General features: G+C 47.2%; 1 protein-coding gene across 2 annotated transcripts in view; it reads right to left on the bottom strand.

Moving 5' to 3' along the window:
* LOC118219164 (thyrotropin-releasing hormone-degrading ectoenzyme-like) overlaps nucleotides 1–22,395 on the bottom strand; it is a 97,175-nt gene that overhangs the window by 32,485 nt on the left and 42,295 nt on the right. For both annotated transcript variants that reach the window (XM_035402128.1, XM_035402129.1), the window contains exons 4-7: nucleotides 20,800–20,954; nucleotides 14,498–14,611; nucleotides 3,837–3,974; nucleotides 2,343–2,408 (exon numbers count right to left, since the gene is read on the bottom strand). In XM_035402128.1, the coding sequence (XP_035258019.1) occupies nucleotides 2,343–2,408; nucleotides 3,837–3,974; nucleotides 14,498–14,611; nucleotides 20,800–20,954 (473 nt within the window). The remainder of the gene's footprint in view (nucleotides 1–2,342; nucleotides 2,409–3,836; nucleotides 3,975–14,497; nucleotides 14,612–20,799; nucleotides 20,955–22,395) is intronic.

Raw genomic sequence — 22,395 nt, 5'->3', positions numbered from 1 at the left:
AGACGCTGATTAACCTCAATAGACCCCACAGACATAGTTCCCAAGCCTTGGGAGACAAAAAATTCCATGGAGATTTAAATACTTCCTACACCCAAAAAACTCTCTGGCCTTTCTTTGGCCCTGTATTTGCTTTGATTTGATTTAACTTAGGTTACTGCATGAAGTAAATACTGATTATTAGTAATTACCAGGGCTCTGTTTCACGAAGCTGGGTTTAGTTAGCTGGATAACTGCACCGAGTAAAACCCAGAACCCTCCAAAATAACTGTTCTTGGACACATGTCATAGCTGGGCCTAAGTAAGTGCCTAAGTAGGGCACAACAGCCATAGTAAATTCTACCAGAAGTTAGATCCTGGAGATCTACCTTCAGGTTAGTGTTCATTTCAATCCTAACTTTGCACACCTGATTCTACACATTAGCGGCTCAACGAGCTCTCCGACTGAATGAGGGGTGCAGTGTTAGGGTTGAAATGGAAGCCTACATGGCCGTAGACCTCCAGGAACAGGGTTAGGGCAGCCCCTGCTCTAAGTCCTATGGCTGTAGTGGCCCGCTTGGTGACACATCCTGCTATGACACTTGTCCAATCATTAGGAGCAGCAGTGCTGGAGAACCACAGAGGAAGATTAATCAGACGCAAGGCAAACATCTCCCACATTCACCGACACGAGCGTCATTTTGGGCTCGTCTGGTTTTTCAATAGAGGATTCAGGCCTGACTGCGCTAATACACAAAGACATTCATGTTTAATTAAGAATTAAATTTGAGGTTTCATTTAAGCCTCCTTATTGCAATAATGCACTGTGCATGACTCGACTGTAATGCGTTTCATAAGCAGAGAACACATCTTCACAGATCAAGCTAATGCAAGATTAATGCTAACTCAGATATTTGTTCCCTTACACATTATTAAATTGTCAAATCATTCTGTGTAAGTGCGCCTTTTCCATTTCTAACAATAAATGTCCATTAACAACAATCTTCTGTGCAACTCGAGACTGAAATTCAATGATCCCAGACTGAGAACATGGCAATTTATATTTACACTTTCAACTTTAGTTACAGAGACAGATTTTTACATTTGAGGCACATTTACTCTCTTACGCATTTGCACGTTTGCAGTTTAATTCACTGCTAAAAGAAAATAAATTGCAATTAAAACTCCTGAGAGAAATATTTATAAAAAGTTTAATATAATTGCTTTGCTCACGACTTACACAATGCTGTCAGTGCTGGATTTGTGTGAAATGGTCCAGGAGCATAGACCCCCAGTGTCAACCGGTGTGCACCTTTAATTAACGCACAATTCTCTGCTGAGTGTGCCAAGCCAGCGTTCTGCACCCCATCCACTCAATTCAAACAATGCTTCACCCACCATTAGCACAGTGTGGAACTGATTAGAGATCACAGCAGGGTGCTGTTACAGAGAACAATAACTCCATAAAGGGAGATGATAAATTTAAAAGCAATGAATGAATAACAACAATAAAAACCGGGAGAGACAAACACACGCTCGTGAGCGTGCTCTGTGTGTGTGCACGTCCACGTGCGTGTGCCTGTGTGTGCACGTACACGTGCGTGTGCCTGTGTGTGCACGTACACGTGCATGTGCCTGTATGTGCATGTACACGTGGCGTGTGCCTGTGTGTGCACGTACACGTGCGTGTGCCTGTGTGTGCATGTACACGTGCGTGTGCCTGTGTGTGTTAGCGTGAGGAGTCTGTTCAGTGACTTTGAGAGGAGGGCTGATTAATGCCAGCGGGATGGCATCTCAGCACAGGCGAGGGGGGGGTGGGGGGGGAGAATCAATCAAACGCCAGCCGCACGCGGCACTGTGCCGAACCCTTGGGGGGTTCCTACCAAAAAAAATGCACCCACCTGGGGCGACCAAAAAACAACAAGGGGGTGGCTTCTCTCCCTGCGGGCGGCAGTCACACACAGCCCCCGCAGGGTCTGCCGTAAATAAAAGATTCATCACCCCCCTCCCGAGTCGCTCCGCAGCCCAGGCCAAGCACTGCTGCATTGTGGGAAAACTCAAAGACATATATATATATATATATATATATCTCTCTGTACACCCAACTCCTCAAAAAGTATACGAGTGTGTGGAGTTGCAAAAAGTCCAGCCCCCCCCCCGGTCCCCCATCTCTATAGACTGGCAAGGCACCTATGTGAGCTGAGAGAGCGGATGTGGATGTGTGTGCGTGGGCGTGTGTGTGTGTGTGTGTGTGCACGCGCGCAAGCTCCTCTGCGTGAGTGAAAGACAGAAGGAGAGAGAAAGAGAGAGAGAGAGATAGAGAGAAACAGCGTGCTGTGGGAGAGACACAGCTGCCCGGCACTTACATTTAAACCCCTCTGGAACACCGGCTGCCCCATCACGTTGGCCAGCATCCGGATCAGGGCCGCCCCCTGCCACAGAGATTAAGAGAGAGGAGCGGACATTACGAGCCTGGATCGGCACCGCGGCGATTCCCACAGCGAGCGCACAATGACTGCCTTCTCTGCAGGGACACAGCTGGACCGGCATCCAGTCTGGTGCAGAAACCAACAGCAGAAGCAGTCATCACACTGAATAATACACAACCACAACACCTCAGTATAAAGGGAATGCCAAAGTGAGGCTAGACACCCTAGATGCTATGGTTACCACCAACTGCCATTTTACACACTGTCTCTTCAGTCATTAACCTCTATTTCTGGTGGCACGTAAATCACATAAGTTTCTCCCCAGTTTGGACGGGAACACCAGAAACTGGGATGGATTCTAAACATTTAGGACAGGGGTATCCAAACTCATCTGAAAAGGGCCGGTGTGGGTGCAGGTTTTTGTTTTAGCCCTGCACTATGACACCTGATTCAACTAATTAACTAATCGTGGTCTTCAATCAAGTCAAATCAGGGGTCTTAGCGCTGGGCTAAGACAAAAACCTGCACCTGCACCGGCCCTTTTCGGGTAAGACTGGACACCCCCTGCTTTAGAAAATTTGGGCCCTCTGCTCGCTGCTTAGCAGCCAGTGTAACATTACATTACATTACATTATAGGCATTTAGCAGACGCTCTTATCCAGAGCGACATACAACAAGTGCATAGGTTTCATGATGTAGAGGCGCAAAAGAAACACTAGAGTGAAGTAAGTAACGGTTTCAAACAGGTGGGGAACATCGGGTTCAAATCCAGGCTGAGGCACAGTCCGGCTTCAGTCTGAACTGGGTGAGAGGCGAGTGTGCTGGATAGCATGTGGCTCTCATCACACCCGGGCTTTCAGGAGTGATATAAATGCTCATCCCTCAGGAACGTTACCCCCGCAGCGCTGATGGTTACCCCGGGCGACCTGAGAAAAGCAGACTAAAACCAGCCGGCCCACGCCGTCCAAACCACAGATTTCTAATTAGAAACAGGGATAATAGCGCGATATTGAGTTCCCAATCAGAGCCCACTGGGGAGACGTTCATCCTACAGATTTATGATTTTCTCACACACTTGAACTTGATGATTAATCTCTCGTGTGAGCTTATGTAAAACAAGGAATCTTGAAAAAATGAAAAAAAAAACAGTAAAATAATTCAAAAATAATTTAAAACTGCTGTTTATTGTGCACATACTCACCCCCAGACAAAGCAATAACCTTTAAATATTTTAAATATAAACTCAAAGGAACCGTGAGAAATGCATCACATCATCTATGTGTTATTGCATTCTCAAAAGGATTGGACCTTCTCCCATGTATGCATGTATTTTCCCCACTTTCTGATGCATTTCCACTCCACTGTATGAGCTGTGCTCTACAAGATTAAGGTTATTATTTTTATGAAAGCCCAGGTACAGAAACCCCTCACCTTTTTGTAGGCGATCCAGTCGAAGACCCTGTCGATGTCTGTGGCCTGGAAGACCTCCTGGGAGATGGGGTGGGAGCTGGCCAAGCCGTCCAGCAGCATCACCTCATGGAGCACGTCGGTCAGGAAGCGCTGCTTCTCCTGCGTGCCGTACGGACGAAGGGTCAGGGGTCAGCCGCTCGGTGACATGGCCAAACGGTGAGCGAAGACCACAGGCTCGATCGCTTGGGTACCCTGAGGGGCACTACTGACTACAGGAGTGCTGTTGCGCTCTGTGACCCCTCAGAACCTGGACCGAGCTGATGCACTTCTTTCTTGGTTTTACCTTTTTTTTTTTTTTTTTGCAATTTGCAATTTGCATCAACACAAATTGTTGCCAGAACACAGATCCAAGCAGCCAAGAGCATCAACAAAAAAGAAAAAAAAAAGAACAAATAAAACACACTGATTGCGGGGGACGTGGAACATTTGAGAAACTTCAGTGTTCTGGGAACCGTAAAATTGTCAGCTGGGACTCTTTGTGCCGTTCTGCTGCTGGAGCAGTGGAGTGGAAAGAATCGGCGGCTGGCTGAACATTCTTTGGAACGCACTTTGGCTCTCTTAAAACGGCCTTCCAAATTGCGAGAAAAATGAGAAAAAGGCCAATACATTTTTTTTTTATTTGTTTTTATTTTTTAAAGCTCAAGATCTGACTGCCTCTGCAGTTAGCCAAGGACACAAGCAGCACTTGGAACGAGTCAGAAAACAGCTGTAGACATTTACTGAAAAGAAAGGGGTCAATTGCAAGCACTTTACCTGTCGAGAATGCTGTGAGTGAACACACAGATACCGCACTGGGTCGATACCGTGCACCAATTCAGCAGGACAGTGCAAACGGTGAAGCCTGACACACCGGTGTCCCATTACCGAACAGCACAGCACTTATTTATAGGGCTGGGCTGAATTCGGGTTCCTCTGTTTGGCCCACAGAATGTTCAGCAGCAGAATGTTTACCAGAGCGAAGACAGAGAAGGACAGACGGACGACCAGGGATGGGCTACGGCCATGATGGCAGACTAGGACCGTCGCTCCATACGCAAGGCAGTCGCTAGTTGGGGGGCTGGCACTGCTAAAAAAAAAATTCAATGTGTTTCGTTAAAAAAGGGGGGCCTACAGCAATATTCTTTCAGGGGGCCCAGAATCCATAGCTACGGCCCAGTCTATAACTGACAATCGAAACTAAACATCCTGGAATGGACATTGATTTTGAACTTGTAAGAGGCAATTTATGTGGCAGCAAGATGGACACATTCCTGAACAGAAATAACTAAATGAGTGTTTAAGTGACGAGGGCCATCACAGAGGCCAAGTTCCATTGTTTTCTTTTCTCAAACACCCAATGTGGGAATTTAAATCAGCCTGCCAAGCTCGCTACGTTGCTAGCCATGACTTATTCTTTGCACTACAAGAATAATAACTATAAATCAACTACAAGATAGCTATAAATCAGAAGGGCCAGTTGTACAACAACCCTGAGGCTCACCAGCAGAGGTAGCTGAGATAAATGAGCACACAGATGAATTAGCTCTCTCACTAAACACCTGTGCTAACCTCTTAATTGTTTAGCTGTCTTTCTGCACATTACTTTAAATAAGTCTTAACTGCACTGGTATCATAAGACTAATGAAATGGCCCTTAAACATACTGAAGCCTGTATGAATTTCCACCACCATCCCGGGACGTTAAAAAAACCAATGAAACCAGCCAAAACTTCCGTTTTTGCACTAAAAAAATAAAATAAAATAAAGATTATCATGAACGTTGACTGACGGACCATGTTGGTCACAAAGCTGAATCCTGAGCCGACCAGAGGAGGATGGGTTCCCCCCTTGAGCCTGGTTCCTTCCAAGGTTTCTTCCTATCGATTACAGGGAGTTTTTCCTTGCCACTGCTGCCTTAGGCTTGCTCCTGTGGGGGTCTAGGCCAGGGTTGTCTGTGAAGTGTATCGTGACAATTATTCGTGAAATGCGCTACATAAATAACTTTTGATTTGTCTGCGTTCTGCATAAGACAGCGTACAATGACTGGAATCAAAATCCAAGGAGAGCTCAATGAGGAGTCTGAAATCACTTAATGGTATATTTTAATGTGCAATCGGCGCATGAGAAGCTAAAGGCTACCAGCCAGACTCACAAATGGAAGCGCTGCCTCTGGTAAGTATCAATTCAGGAGAGAACCTTTCAGCAAAACTTTTTTTTTTTTCTGTCCCGTCAAAAAATCGCATGCAATTTTTACGCCGCCTCTGCTTTTAAATCAAGGCTGCGACTGGCATCATTGATCTGCGGTGGATTTAATGATGCCCTTCGACTGTAGCAAAGGTAATAAGGTGGATAGACAGACCAGACGCACGTCACCGCTTTCCAAAAGAAAGGACAAAGACAGACCGCAGTCTGGGGACGTAGCCAATCGCACTGATGTTAACAACCGAATAATGGACTTACTGTAATTATTGATTTAACTTATGTAGAACACCGAACATACACTCTGCCATAAATCCCTCTATGCTTATATTAGTTCAATGGAGCCTTCATTTTTTTAATTTTCAGCCTGCACAGCTCTTTTCAGAAATAGCTAAGGCAAACTACAGATCCTGGAATTCGACATTTGCTCATGGCGTCCAAAGAAAAAAATAAAAAATAATTTTAAAACCCAGGTTTGCTATACTGACTCTATAACCGCTTTTAAGTTCCAGATGGTTGATCCACGCGAAGCCAAATGCAAAGTTAATGATGTGCTGGGGAAGTCAGCGGCCAACCGGATAATTTGTTGTGAAACCGTAACTCCGCTCCATCAGGGAGGAGCACAGGAGTAAATAACATTCCCGTTTCCAAACATCTGGAGCAATCGGGGAAGGAAAAGCAAACATGACCAGTGAATAATGCCGTTTGATTTGGAGGGGCTGGGAAAGTCTGTCCAAGCAGATCTACCAGGTAGGGCCCGCAGTGATAGGCTGTAGGAGTAAATATAGAGCAAATTTGCCTCTCATCTCATTTTCAGCCAATCAGCTGGCTAGCTTCAATCCCATATAAAAAGGCATTAACGCTTGATATAAAAGTCAGCATGCAAGTCCATTACATGTTCTTTAAACATATAAAGCTGGAGCTCTCAGATGTGTTAAGTAATAAGTGATTTTTTTTCTGCAGTTGCACTGCACAAATTAACGCCCCATAAGAGCAATACCCCAGATGGTTCAGTGAGCGAATATAAAAGCAGCTTCTCCTGCCTGTTTTAAAGCAAGTTAGTGGTTAATAGGTTGTCCCTTCATCTTTGCGTATTTTCCATAAAAATAGAAAAGGGCCATTGATCGACACGCCAGCATTTAAGTCCATATTCTAGGAGGTAAATGCATTTATAAACACAGGAAATTTCAAAGCTACATTCTCTCATGAACACGAGTGCAACATATCACAACAAATGAGTCATGCTTTAAGGAAATGTAATGCCAGTCATTTGTGGCTATGATTGATTTTGAACGATGTTAGGTAGTGCTATGAATAGTGATAAAGGGCTAGGAAGGCCGTGTGTGAAATATGAAATGTGTTTACATCTACAGTCTGCTTTCCAGACTTGGCCCAGAATTTCTAAGATCTAAAATAAATACAATTTTAAAAGTGCCCATTACATTTTCCCATGAATTTCACAGCATGCTCGCGTAGATTGCTTGTGCTGTTAACCGCAGAGTTTGTCTTTGCCCATTTATTTCAGAAATGAAGATTTAAGACTAACCCCAAACTGAACTACACAACAAGGAGAAATGAACAACTCTCTATTCATACATAATCGAGACAACGCAGGAACATTTCGCGCCACTGTTTATTTACATGTATATTTACTGTGTTACTGTAGTGCATTCCGAAGTTACTAACATAAAAATTCATATTTCTAGTTCATAGTTCAAAATTACATCTGCTTTTTTTTTTTTTACATCCCTGGCTCTATCGCACAGACAAGTGTGAATACCCAACTACCAATTCCAAAACCTAGCTACTGTATGTACACATTGCTCGTCTATTAATCACTGCAGTCATTACCATTTAAAATCTGCCGTCTCGTTTGTTGTTTACTTAATTTATCCTCAGCGCAGACAGGCCCCACACACCCTTGACAGAATGCGCATCACTCATTACTGACTCCTCTGGTCTGATCACACAGGTTGACAGTGCTTCTCATCTCTGCCTCACTCACCGAGGACATTAGCACCAAAAGGCTTTCCATTCCAAAAGACGACAGCGCATTTCGTTAGCACACGCGGCGCGACACGAAAGCCAATCTCTCGCAATTGATTGCGCATATAATTGTTCTGGAGCGCTGAAATTACTGGCTAGTCTCTCTTAATTTCCCCAGGCGGCACGAGGGCAAAAAACAGCGCTCGAGTGCTCCTCGAGCAAGTGAAGGAGTCATTTACTCTTAATCATCTCCATCCTGTTACTCCAAAACAAAGTGCTCGCCGATACGCCACGAGGAGCGGAATCGCCTGTAAGGGAAATATCGGGCCGAGGGGCAATTAGCCGAGGTCCCGTTCAGATGGAGGCGCAGTGGTGGGGCCGGCGCGACCAGACCGCTATCAGTCATCCCAATCACAAGGGGGCATCATAGAGAGGAGCCGCGGTTCAACCCACATAAATCAGCCTTCCCGAACACTACTGAAATATGAACAACTCTCTGTAATCAGAAACCCACTCGCGTAGCTCTATAACCACACACCGCATTAAACAAACGTGCCTTAAAATCCACAGCTGAGAAACAGCACCTCCAGCTAAAGGAAAATGCAAGATCAAAACCTTTAGACCAGCACGGCTCGGAATGAAAAAGCAAAAGAGAAAGTAATGCATAAGGAATAACTCCCATATTTTTATCTATGTAATGTTTTTTTTTTGTTTTGTTTTTTTGGCTGTCTAAGGGGGTCATCACATGCAAGAGGAGTTTTTCGGGTTTCCAAAAAGCCAAAGAGTTTCTAGGCTAATCTAAGACGGAGCTAAAGCTTTGTGATGCGTCGAGAGCAGAACATGTATATTCAAGCTGAGGCCTTACAGCACAGTCAAGAACCCAGGGATATGACAACTTAGGACAAAATGACAACTTAGGAGACGTGAATGTTTAAAGGACATATTTCAGAGCATTCCTCACACCTCACAAAAATTTCATATCTTAAATGTTTTTTTTTCTCCAAGTGTAAAACTTTTTTCTTGTTCAGTCCCCCAGGTAGTTGAGTCCTAGACCGTGCAGCGGCAGACAGAACGGGGAGAACAGGAGACGTATGCTCCAGCGGGAACGACGACGTTGCCGTGGAGAAAACCCGCGTGGCGGCGCAGCAAATTGAGCACAATGAAGTGTTTCCATCTGGACCGTATGTTTTCACAACAGGGCACGTTCTCCCTCCCCCCCCCGGATCATATTTCATTTGGACTTTTCCATCGCCGCTTCTTAAAAACACAGACGCCTTCGGTTCGTACCGACGCAGAAGTAGACGCCGCATGCGTACAGGCTGATAAATCCAACAGAGAAATATCGCCTCAGCCAGCCAAAAGGATTTAGTGAAGAGCCACTGGTCTCAAAATATGGTACAAAATATGGTTTAGATGTTGTGGAATGAAATATTATATGATATATATAGAGAAGAAAGAGCGCAGATGTTGGGAACAGTCACAGGCAGGGGCAGGGATGCGTGTCCCATTAATCCTTCTGACAGGTATAGGGAGCCAGGTGAGCATTTGGCCCCCCTCCCTCACTCCCCCCCTCCTTCCCTCTCCCTCCCCGGCACCTTGCTCAGCGCCATCGCCGAAGCATCACCTGCGTGACAGACCGAGGATGTCCAGGCCTGCCGCGCGGAGCCCTTATCAGCCCGGCTCTGAGGCTGGGCGCAGGCAGGGGCCAGCGGGGGTGACAGAAGCTCCCAGAATGCCGCGTGGGACTCTGTGTGACGGGCTTTTGTTCGCTCGGCTCATTTGGCTCGGCTGGCACACCGCAGCCACGCAGCAGCTGACTCGCCTTCCCCTGCTGCCTCTGTGCAGTTTCCCTGCGGTCGCAGGGAGAGATGATCTTGGCACTCCTTGGGAAACATCATGCACTAGAGTCCTTATATACCCCCTGGTATATTACCCCCCTGGTTTACGCAAAGTGACCTGCGCCTTGTCCAGGAGGCCAGTTTTTAGGGTGGGGGAGTTGACGGTGGTGGGGGTGATGATCACTTCTTTTACACAAGGGGTGATGGTGGTGGAGGGGGGATATTGGGTCTACATCGCCTTAACGATTTTGTTTAAATTACCTCTCAGGTCTCCACAAGGCCCCGGTACAGCAGCCAGCCCAGTTTAGTGGAGTAGATGCAAAAGGCCATAAAGTTCTGTGCTACGCTGTAAACAGAGTTTTGCTCAATGTTCTCAGGGTGAAGGTTCACCAGTAGCTCCGCTGCAGGCCCCGTTTCTAATATCACACAACAAGCTGCCCATGCAGGTGGGATGGCGGGTCTTAGCGATCGCGGAGGTCAGGTTTGGATCGGGCTCGCATCATCATCAAGGGGGAAGGACGAGCGCTCTGAGTCACGGACTCCGTTTCTCCAGAACTCGCCAGGCTGCGTTCGTGCCCCAGCCAGTAACAGGCGAGCGTCAGCTGTGTACGCGCGCCTTATCTCAGACTAACGAGCGATGTGCGGGGGGGGGGGGGGGGGGGGGGGGTGTGGGTGTGAGGGAGCGCTATCCGCATCACGACACGGTAAAAAAAGAAACAACCTGTATGTGTGAGCCGGGAACACTGGCAGACCGCGTTTCGTTTTGTTGTGTTAATGACGCGGGGATGAATTCATTCCGGCAGCCCGGCTGTGAGTAATTCAGGGACGCCGTCGCGTTCAGGGAGCACTTACGCCAGATGGTTTGGTTTGTCTTTCTTGGCGAGGGATTATGAGCGTCTTGGTTGTTTGCCATGCTTTTGTTTTTGCATTAAAAAAAAAAAAAATTATACCAGCTCCAAATTTCCACCAAGGACAACTTTTGCTATTGTGACTAGACCGGCCCCGGAACATAATTCTCTAAATCACTGTAATGAGGTGGGGATGTACGTGTAGACGTAGATTTGCATGTATTAAGAGTAACATCCCAATGACCCTTTGAAAAGCATTGGCCAGGGCACAATCAAGCACACCCAGCTGCTTTAAGGATGAATGCAGTTCAGTAATCCATAACAAAGTGAAGCATCTCACAGTCTCTCGTTTAAACGAGATATGGTGGACAAAACACTGCATAGCTTATGTACGATGGCATCGCTTGTGTCTTTTGAGTATGTCGTTAGTACAACATGCTATCGTGGGGATTGGAAGTTGGAGAGAGCGCGTTTTTGGACAGAAAGTGGCTTGCGCATTAAAGAATGTGCTTCCGGCGTGAGTTTGCTCGACGGGCCCCAGGGAGCTACGCCTGACGGCAGGGCGCTGGGCGGAACGCGGCTGTGCGTCGGCGTCTCTGGCGCGGCGAGGAGCAGAAAGCGGCTCCCGAAACAGAGGCGGGGGCCGGCGCCCGCGCCACACAGCGTTTGCACCGGGCCGGTCCTTAAATGGCGCTGCCGCGGCGGCTCCCTCCCGCCCGTCTCCGTGGGCTATGGAGACACTCTCACTCTCAGTCCTCTCCGATAGCGGGGGATGAGGTGAGGCAGGGGGGTGGGGGTGTGGAGGGTCAGAGGTCGAATTGCCTGTGCTTTTCCCATCCATTGCAAACCCTCCTGCCCGCGGAGGCCCCTCTTTATCACGCAGGACGTGTGGGGCTGTGGGAGATGGAGCGCGCGGGGGAGGTCTGCAGCTGTGATGGAGGAGGTCTGGATGCCACACAATCTGCTCCCTAACAGCAGCGCTGCTCCTCAGGATGACTGCAGATTGGGAGCGCACAGAGGACTCTGACAACTCAGCTCTCTCTCTCTCACTTTCACGCTCTCAATCTCCCTCTCTCTCTCTCTCTCTCACTTTCACGCTCTCAATCTCCCTCTCTCTCTCTCTCTCTCTCACTTTCACGCTCTCAATCTCCCTCTCTCTCTCTCTCTCTCACTTTCACGCTCTCAATCTCCCTCTCTCTCTCTCTCTCTCACTTTCACGCTCTCAATCTCCCTCTCTCTCTCTCTCTCTCACTTTCACGCTCTCAATCTCCCTCTCTCTCTCTCTCTCTCACTTTCACGCTCTCAATCTCCCTCTCTCTCTCTCTCTCTCTCACTTTCACGCTCTCAATCTCCCTCTCTCTCTCTCTCTCTCACTTTCACGCTCTCAATCTCCCTCTCTCTCTCTCTCTCTCACTTTCACGCTCTCAATCTCCCTCTCTCTCTCTCTCTCTCACTTTCACGCTCTCAATCTCCCTCTCTCTCTCTCTCTCTCACTTTCACGCTCTCAATCTCCCTCTCTCTCTCTCTCTCTCACTTTCACGCTCTCAATCTCCCTCTCTCTCTCTCTCTCTCTCTCACTTTCACGCTCTCAATCTCCCTCTCTCTCTCTCTCTCTCTCTCACTTTCACGCTCTCAATCTCCCTCTCTCTCTCTCTCTCTCACTTTCACGCTCTCAATCTCTCTCTCTCTCTCTCTCTCTCACTTTCACTCTCTCAATCTCTCTTTCTCTCTCTCAATCTCTCTCTTCTCTCTCACTTTCACTCACTCACTTTCACTCTCAATCTCTCTTTCTCTCTCTCTCTCTCACTCTCACACTCACTCTTCTCTCTCACTCTCACACACACAAATGCATGCGAGAGCACACACTCTCTCTCTCACACATGCACGTGCACACACACTCACACATGCGCGCACTCTCTCTCTCTTTCTCTCTCCCTCTCCAGAGGTCAGACTCTCCAGAAAATCACAAACCACAGTGCCATAACAAAACTTGAGAGCGTCGCTCTTAATTAATCGAGATGACTACACACGTACGGATTCTCCCTCTTTTTTTAACATGAAGAAAATATACCCACCTTTCCCCTGTCAGGGCAGTTTTAATAAGCACTCACTTCTTGCTGGCATTTACAGAGGAGCAGCAGAAATCTGAGTATACTCTTCATATCCCAAGTGCTGCGCACGTCATCACGAACTTCACTGCCGTGGGACTGCGAGGCCGAGAGCACTTTAGGACAGTGCTCAGGGGTGCGCGCTGCATTTTAAGTGGTAACGGCGGCTGAACACGACGCGTCTCTGCACACGGCAGCAGATTTCCACGGTGGGGGGGGGGGGGGGGGGGGGGGTGCGTCTGGGCAGCGGGGCAGAAGCAAATTGGATGGGCGTCCGACGGAGCAAATATCTGAGATCAGCACCCGAGTGCGTTTCAAATGAAAAGACCCCCCCGTGGCCTCAAGAGAGCGGGCCCTCCTGCATCCCCCCCCCTCTCTTAAAATGATACACAGGCCAGGAGAGAGAAAACGCATTACAGCCCAAGAGAGGTGCAGTAAACAAGACTCCCCCAAACTGAGACCCCCCTCACCCCTCAGGGTCCCCAGAGTCATTTTAGGGGTCTGGGGTATAAAAAGGTAGGAACCCCTGTTTTACCTGCGGTAGGTAACTGTCTATCCAACCTGTTAAAGGCCTTGCTGCCACATCTAAACAAATTATTTCCAGTGTAGGACACCAGCTGTAGTACCATTCACTGTGTCAGAGAAGAGAATCAGCAAACAAATATATGATTAATTGCTTTGGTTATTATTATGTTATTAAGAACCACTTCTTGCCAATTTAAAAATGCCTAACATGAAACCATTTTTCAAATCAGAGGAAATAATGCTCTTTCAAAAACCCGGAGATAAACGTTATCAGACCTGAATTACTTTCCATGTTCCTTGCTGGTTGACACAAGAAAATGATACTGCTGTATACAATTACAGAAACAACCGCAATAAATATGGACAAGCATGCGTTATTAACGAACATTTAGATTGACATTTTTTCTGTTTGCACCCCGTACTGCCACAAATAGAGGATGTTCACACAGTTTCCAACCCTTCAGACTGAGGGAAAAAAAGCCAGGGGAAAGGGTTTGACTGGAAGATCAAGCACGGAATAAACTACAACCCCCACGGGCCGTCAAGTTCGGTGTCTAATTCCCCATCTTCACTTTTATCCAGAATATTCTCAATGCATTTTGAGCTGACTGGCGCTTTTTAACTGATTAAAGGCTCCATCCTCTCTGATTCATTGGCTGTGCCTATTCATGCCTCCGAGCCGTGGGAGATGACTGGCGCGCCAGGGCCTTTGAACATGAAAACACACCCTTCATGCAGCCACACTGAAGGATTCAGGCATTTCACACTTTAACAGAGGGGGGGGTTCTCTGTCACTCATACAGAGCAAAATCATTTAGGAGGAAACGTTTTTTTTTTTCTTTCTTTTAAAGTGCCATCAATTATATTAGCAGTGAACTAAGCCAATGTCGTACATAACAATAACTGTTTAACTATTCCACAACATACAACCTCAAGAACAGTATTTATAATACTGTACTGCGGAATAGGGATATCGCAATTATTCCCCCCCCCTTCCTCCCAGAGAGGTATCCTTTTTCTTAACTGTCACAAATTCCCTTCATTTATCGCTGCTGCTAAGGAATGGTTAATAACACTAACGTAGATAGTTAATAACATTGTTATTACACATGCATAAAAAGGACAGCTCAGCGCTCTTACCATGTTCCACTTGGGGAAGAGGAAGTCGGCTCCCACGTACTCAAAGAAATGGGCGAAGCCCTCCTTCAGCCACACGTCCTCCCACCACACGGGGGTCACCAGGTCCCCAAACCACTAGGGGAGAGACCGAACGAGACAGTTACATTTCAAACGAACACCAGCTAAAGCCTCACTCACAAATAACTGCCACTACCCTTTAAGCAATGAAAATACATATCCTACTGAAGACAGAAAATGTTTAAGCAGAGTAATGAATAGACACATGAATGTATGTAGTGAATAAATACAGTAACACGACGGACAGATGCGTTAGCTCACCTGTTGCACTGTGTGGAAAACAGCTAGAGACTAGTGGGGAGTGCATCAGCTAATAATTACATGGCAGTAAGGTAAGCACAGTGGAAATGCACTTGAAGTTTCTGATTTCAAATTGTGGAGCAAAAAGGGGAAACGCCTCATTTATAAATCCCGGATTAAGTTGAATGCAATATATAAAAATATAAAAATCTAATGGCACTGATTTAATGGTAATACAGAAATGTGCTGTCAAGATGCTGAGGCCGATGAATTCCAGTGAAATACTGGCAGCGAAGCCTTCAGCACAGGAGCCTGAAGAAGCCGTCCGCGGCAAATCACACAGAGCGTCTCCAATTAAAAACTCCTGAAGGCTTCCGTATGAAAGGAGGATGGCGTAAAGATAAACTCCCCCTCAGACGAGATGAATGCAGGCAGGAAGCAGCACCTGCGCTCGTGCCCACTTCCTGCGCATGTTCCAGGGAGTTAATTAACGGCCGGTGCCAGCTGCTTCGGCTCAGAGAGAGCAGCTTTTCCTATACAATATTCAAAGTGCGCCCGGGAGAGCTTTAGGTAGCAAAAAAACCAGCTCGTAGACAGGGAGGGAGGGGTCTGAAACGGATCCGTTTCTGGATTTCATTCCAACTTCTGCTTCTCATCAGCGGTTTAATAAGGCCAATTGCGTGCAAGACTTGACTCCGCAGCTAAATTTCTGAACGAGACCACGAAAGACAGCCGAGGACTGTCTGTGTGGCCCTGTGTTAAACCATTCCAATATGGCCGACAATGAACCATAGGTTTCCACTTAAAGGCCTGCCACCTGAAATGGGATTTCGGTCGATATGAAAAATCGAGGTTAAGTTTAAGAGCAACAGCAAGAGAGTTCTACAGGACAAAGAGCAAAAACCAAACTGTTTTTAGGGGAGGGAGGAGAACTCATGACTGGCACCACAGCAAATCATTCCAACAGACTCGTGGAGGGGCGGGCCCCACCCGCCCAGCTACACGAATGCACCCGCAGTACGCAGGAAGCAAGAGCAATGCAGGATTTATTTATAATAAATAAAACCAAAGCAGCTGGCTTCTAAAGTACATGGAGCATGTTTATAAAGTACCAGAGCGGTTCATAACAAGCTGCAGACTCTTCAGAGACGGCATGCGCTTAACGCAGAGCGGACGGGCTTCACCCTGATGTGCACTGCAGGGCCATTTAACCCTCACCCCCACCCCCACCCCCCCACCCCCTCACCATTCATGCAAGTGAAGAGCGATACGCTGCTTCTCCCTGTGATGCATAAACAAACAACGTTACAGGAGCACATCACATGACCCGCATAGCCGCTATTCTTCAGACTGTTAAAACCACAATAACGGGTTTTTTTTGCTTTGCTTTTGTTTTTATTTTTTGTTTTTTTGCAGGTTGTTATTCTGAGCATCGTTCACTATGCCCGTACTTTGTTGCAGTTCTGGCCTTGAAAGGATCAATCGTCTAGTCAAACAACACCGACAGAGAAAAAAAAGAAAAAAAAAATCAATAGCTGAAATTCAGGGAATGTCTGCTTTCACCCATCTTCAGAGAAATTCACTCCTCCGTCTGAAAGACATTCAGCGGTGTTTACCGCACACCTCCTGCCATAGAACATTCTACCCAACGCAAAACCACCACTCTCTCCCCCTCTCAGATGAGCTCCATTTGAATAGATGAAAGAAGCCGCAAACAATAGCCAAAAAAAAACAACAACATTGACAGCGACAAAGTGGGGAAATATTGCCCCGGTCTGCCGGAAAACTGCAGCCATTGAAAACGGCTGATATCATGGTGTAACTAAGCATTTTCCCCAAACAATGCAGGTATATGAATAGGGGCGCTATTAAGGTGGAATTTGTCGGCGGGAGAAGCGAAGCGTTCGCCGAGCAGGAACATGTCACAGTTACCCAGGAAACCGTTTCTTTGAAGAGCTTCATTTAAAATTGATTGCCCAGGAGAGCTCCGCGTCTCTCCTCCGGCAAATGGGATCCTGGTATCTGCTAGATTCTCTACAAGGATTCTTTTTCTGAGCAGCGACGGGCCTTCGAACAGCCGCCTTGCTCTTTTCCCCACCCGCGAACGACAAATCACACGCTCAGCCTTCACCGGGAGAAGAAAAATCAATTAATTCTGATTCAAGAATAAATGAAAGACAGCGAGCAGAACTTTGGATGAGGTGCATCTGGGCGGGACGGGATTGCATGTGCAAAGCAGGACAGGATTGAGCCGGGATAAAAAAAATGGATTGTGCTCTCGGTCTCTTTAGTCATCCAGTGAGTGCCCGTCTCCCACATGTCCCAAAAGCCCCCCCTGTGGATGACCATAGAAGAGTACTCATCTTTGATCTGTCATCTGTGGATCCTGTTCCAGATATAGCAGCTCTTCAATATGTCTGCAGGAAGTAGCTGATCAATTCTAGTTGCCCCCCCGCCCCCCCCCCCCCCAGGGAGGAGAGCTCTAGACGAGCATTTGGCACTCACTGTGAAGCACCACAGAACACGCCTGAGAACACGACTCAGAACATGCCTCAGAACACGCCTCAGAACACGCTCCACGCAACAGCACCTTTCGCTTAGAGTCTGGGTATTCTTCGTACCGCAACTAACCAACACCAAACCGCGCACGCAAACGTTCTCTCTGTTCTCGTATTGCATCCGTGCCATTTCAGAATAAAGGCAAACCATGGATCCATTACATGTCTGGAGATCACTTAATGAAATTCACCGACATTACAACCGGCTATAGATTTACAACCAGCTACATAGTGATGAATTGCAATTCATTACTCGGTTATTGTATTAGTCAGATCACATAAAATGAGTTTTAGTTCATGCTATTGCGAAACAAGACCCACTAAACTATTATCATCCATAGGGTTCTCCTGCCAAAAAACAACAATTGCGCAACTCAAGCGTGGGTGGAAATGTCAAAACATCAAGGTACATTATCCCTTTCATTTGCGAGCAGCGGGAAGCAGAACATTACATAAGAAAATCCCATTTAGGCCGCTGCTGAACACGCTGCAGTTATCCAGCGATATTAATAATTCCACTTCAATGGGCTCTCCTCCTTTACGGATGCAAAATGCAAAACCGACGAGGAAGCGTGATAAAAATGCACAGACACGGCGACAAACGACAAAGAGACAAAAGGCTGGTATCCCAGGGCCTGTTGTTTTAGCCGGATTCGGGAAGAGGAAGTTCAACAGCCCCGGCATCTGCAACTGTTCCCCAGACCTCAGACACCCACTCCCTGTATTAGCAGCGAACCTCGCGGGAGACCGCGAACGAGAGTGGCCTTTGAAGTCGACGATCTGCATACGAGGCTCCTCGTCACATCGCCGCCCTAGAGGCTAATTACAGACCTAGCAGGGGGGGAATGCGATGCACAGAACGGATTTCAACACAATTCCATACTGCAACCGCAGCGTGCTTCATCCTCAACTGTGAGTAATTAATTGGTTTCTCTTTCTATTTTTCGCCTTTGTTTGTTTTGGGTTTTTTTTATTTATTCAGAGCAATCTCACTTCCTGTAGCCGAGTATTCCGAAGTTAAAGACAGGATGTGACACGCTGAGATTAAATACCACTGAAGGCGTTTGGCCGAGAGCGTCCGTTTGTAATATAGACATTATGGAGGAAGGTTTTTCACCTCATCATTATGAAACTGGCAGTGTTATATATGACCTGTGACAGAGACACTCACGGGAGCCAGGCATGTTGATTCCTTGTTTTCTTTTCAGTTTTTCTTTCAATTGATTAAGTCATTAGAATCTATTTCTCGCACCCGAGAGACTAACAAGCAGTCATTCATGGGGAATCAATGGTATGGTTTTCCTTTCTCTCCCCTCCTCCCCCCCCCGAAACATATTAATGGAAGAATTAATTCGAGCAAGTGGTTTTCCAGCCAACATAATGATTCACTGCATTAATCCCCGCAGAAGCAAGTGCCATTATTTGTCTTTAATTGAATTTTAATATGTAGAAATCTCAGAAGAGAAATGCGCGAGAAATCCAATTAAAACCGTGTTTCGCAGATCCATTCAAATCCAACGCGATTAAGTGACATTTGTGCTAACTGACAGCCGCTGCAGTACAGCGCTCTTAACATTTGCTCTCGCGCTGAACTGGGCGTCTGTGCGGAGAGCTCCCCCCCCCCCTGCGCGCCTCTCGCTGCGGGTTTGCGTGATTAAAGGAGGAAGCGCTGTGAGTGGAGGCCGGGCTGAAGGGCAGGGGGGTCACGGCGTATTTAAACGAGCGCGTGGAAGAGCGAGAGCGCAAACAGAGCTCAGGCGCGGCTCGTCCGCATATCAAACGCTCCCGATGCGCTCAGGCTGCACATAAACACTGGGAGCGGAGTGAAGAGCGATGACATCACGCACGGTCAGCCTGGCGGGGTGGGAGGGGGGTGAGGTCAAAGGGCACAATCCTGCACATGCAGCTTCATGCTTCATCAGTGCATTCATATATATCCCCGGAAATAAGTGCACACAAGTAATATCTAATATTAAATCTCTTATATTTAAATACTCTAAAATATTATCGCTTATAATTAAAATGTTAATCCGAGGAACCAGCACATGAAAAATGCACCACTGTAAAGAATCAGCTGCTTATCTGAACAAATGACCAAATCTCCTGTTTGCATTTGTCAGTCATCATACAAAGACACTCACACTAAAAGAACTATTACAAAACACCTCTGTGTTTCTAGCAATAAGACTCCCCCCAAGGTCCCTGGTATCACGAAGGCTTTTCTCAAACAATCATGTTTGGAATGGAGGACAGAAACCCTGATTTTCTTTTATAATATATGAAGATCAGACGCTGGTCAAATTGTGTTTGAGTTTTCACTGTGTGATTTATTTTAAGTGTGTGCTTGAAAGCCTGTTTCATTAATACGCCTGTCACTCACAAAACATGAATTCTTTTGAATAAAAATGGTTGTCAAAGAAATGAGTGAAACAAAGTCCATGCATAGCACTTTAAAACAAAGGGAATCAATCCCGATTGCAGAATGTCACAAAACACACCGAGTGAGAATAACAACAGGGAATGATGTTCTGCAAACCCACGGGCATGTCTTTTCAAAGCCTCCCCTCGATAAAATGAATGGCTTTAACAGGTCTATTCGATCTGCTAAGCGACGATCTACAAACCAGCGAGGTCCCAAAATTAACTTATTCTGTTTCCACACACTGGGAATGGGTACAAACAGCAGCCCAAGATGGAGAGAATTTCCCTCACCTACAGCAGCAGGGGGCCTCCCTGCCCTCCAGCCCCTGAACTAAACGGATCTGCCACTCCATCGCAGAGCGGCGCTACGGCGTCAGAGTGTCAGGCGCCAGATGTCCAATTACTCCGCAACACTTTCTCTCTCTCTTTTTTAAAAAACTCTCCTGCTCGTGGCGGCGCGGCGGGGGAGATGAAACCCGCTCGATTCCGCGGGAGGACTGCGGATGTGTCAGAGCGCGCTGTCAGAGCCGCGTGTTCCACAGGCAGGGCCATTATAGACGCACGGCCCCGCCCAGATCCGCCAGGCACGCGTCCTTAATGACGACCGATTCCTCTTTCACCAGAGGAAAGAGACACCACCTTGGAAACAAAACGCTAATTGGCAACGCCGGCCAGGTTTGGTACGTTCCACTAACTGGCTCAAAAGGAAAATAAAAAAACTAAAAAGAAAAAGCAATTTTAGGGTGGTGAATTCCTTGTGCTTTTCTGGAAGGTCACTAACAGACGGGACAAACTGTGCAGTGTGGCACTTTGGGAGCTCTGGCTCCATGGCCAACTAAGGGCCAAAAACCTCCCACCTCATGAAAACAAAGCAGCCATTTTTCCCCAAAGTTGATAAAAACCAAACCGGCCAACTGCATCCACCAAACCCACACCGAGCGCGCTGCCAAAAGCCTTATTAACCCCGCTACGTTCCCCTGTCCCAGAACCGCTCCTGCCTGGGTGCCGGCCCGGCTCGGACCGTACCTGGTGGCAGATCTCGTGCACCACCACCATGGTGAGCTCCATCAGGTAGGAGATGGAGGACACCTCCGGGTCCAGCAGGATCTTCTGCTCCACGAAGACGCTCAGCCCCCAGTTCTCCATGGCAGCATACGGGTGCTTCGGCACGGCCAGCAGGTCTGCATGGGGGGGGGGGGGGGGGGGGGGGAGGAGGAAGGAGAGAAGCACCGTTACTCCGCAGTGAGAGGAATGCTCCATCCCTTCACAGCCAAAGAAGAAAAACCTCCTTAAAGCACCAAATGACACCATAATGTGTGACGCTAACAATATTTGTAAAGATGGAGAAAAAGAGAAGGAATAAAAGGGTGGAGTCCCATTAACAGTGTGGTGAACTCTTTCACGCGTCGTGGGAAAAGGGAGCAGGGACAGAGGACAGGCCCGGGGCTGCATGACCCCTTAATCAGCACTAATGCCACAGGGCAACACACTCACCGCATCCTTCATACTGTTAGTCTGCCCAAGTCAGCAAGTCTTCCGGAGTTTTCCGGGAAGAGATAAATACAGAGCGCTTCACGGTAAGCTGACTGCATGCTGACGGGGGGGTTTAAACAGGTCTTTCAGCCGTTCCCAAACTGCCACTGTTTAAAGAGTCATCGCATGAGGAAGGCAATAAAACAAACATTTTAAACAGGACAGAGTCTGGCCAGGAAGCGGCTGCAACCCCTTGCCTGGTTGGATACCCAGTATTGTGGCAGACATTATGCACATGGGCTGGGGGAAGTGGTACAGCAAAATGGGGGGGGGGGGGGTTGTTCTGGTAAAAACAACAAAAACCAGCTCAAAAATAAATTAGCATTAAGGAAAAACCAGTAAATGCAGCATTTAAAATTCAGCGTCACCAGGATTTGGCAAAGCATTATTCACATTGTCAGAGTCATGGAAAACCATTTTTATGTCCGTTTTTTGTCATTTTGTTTTAACACACTTACAGTTTTCATTCAACTCCATATGCTGTCAGATTCATCACTCAACAAATTAAAGCTGGCTGAAAACTTAATGTGATCAAATAACATGCTAATATGTCAATTGTAGTTATTCCTGAGCATTTCTTTACAAACATTGGGGGGTACACATCCCACCCGTCCCACCCGGTTCCTACGCCAATGCAATTATGAGCCTTTGTGACATCACAGATTCAATGCGCCTCATTTGCATATTCCTCTGAGGTGAATTTCAGCGAAGGGGTCAGAATCGGCCTATCGGAGACGAGCGACGCCGTGCCTCGGTGCAGCGAGACCCGCTGTGATTTGTGGCGCAGGAGAGAACGTCGTCTTGGCATCCGTCACCCTGGTTCAGACAGAGGCTGGAAAGTCTGAAGATAACGGCGAACCTCGATCACAGCGCGAGAAAACCTCTCCGGTTAAATGGATTTAAACTCCCTCAGCCCCGCAGACAAGGGCGTTAACAACCTATTGTATGTGTGATTTACAGGTGATGAGCCAGACAGCTGAAGTAATGAACGCTGTATTGTATACCCCTGCTTTTTATCTAACTGTTGATTCTGTGGTAGAGGGCATACAGGATTAAGGGCTTTGTTCCTACAGGTTGAGATGGATAAAG

Source organism: Anguilla anguilla, chromosome 19, assembly GCF_013347855.1.
Source record: "Anguilla anguilla isolate fAngAng1 chromosome 19, fAngAng1.pri, whole genome shotgun sequence".
NCBI lineage: Eukaryota > Metazoa > Chordata > Actinopteri > Anguilliformes > Anguillidae > Anguilla > Anguilla anguilla.
This window is presented reverse-complemented; position numbering and strand designations above follow the sequence as displayed.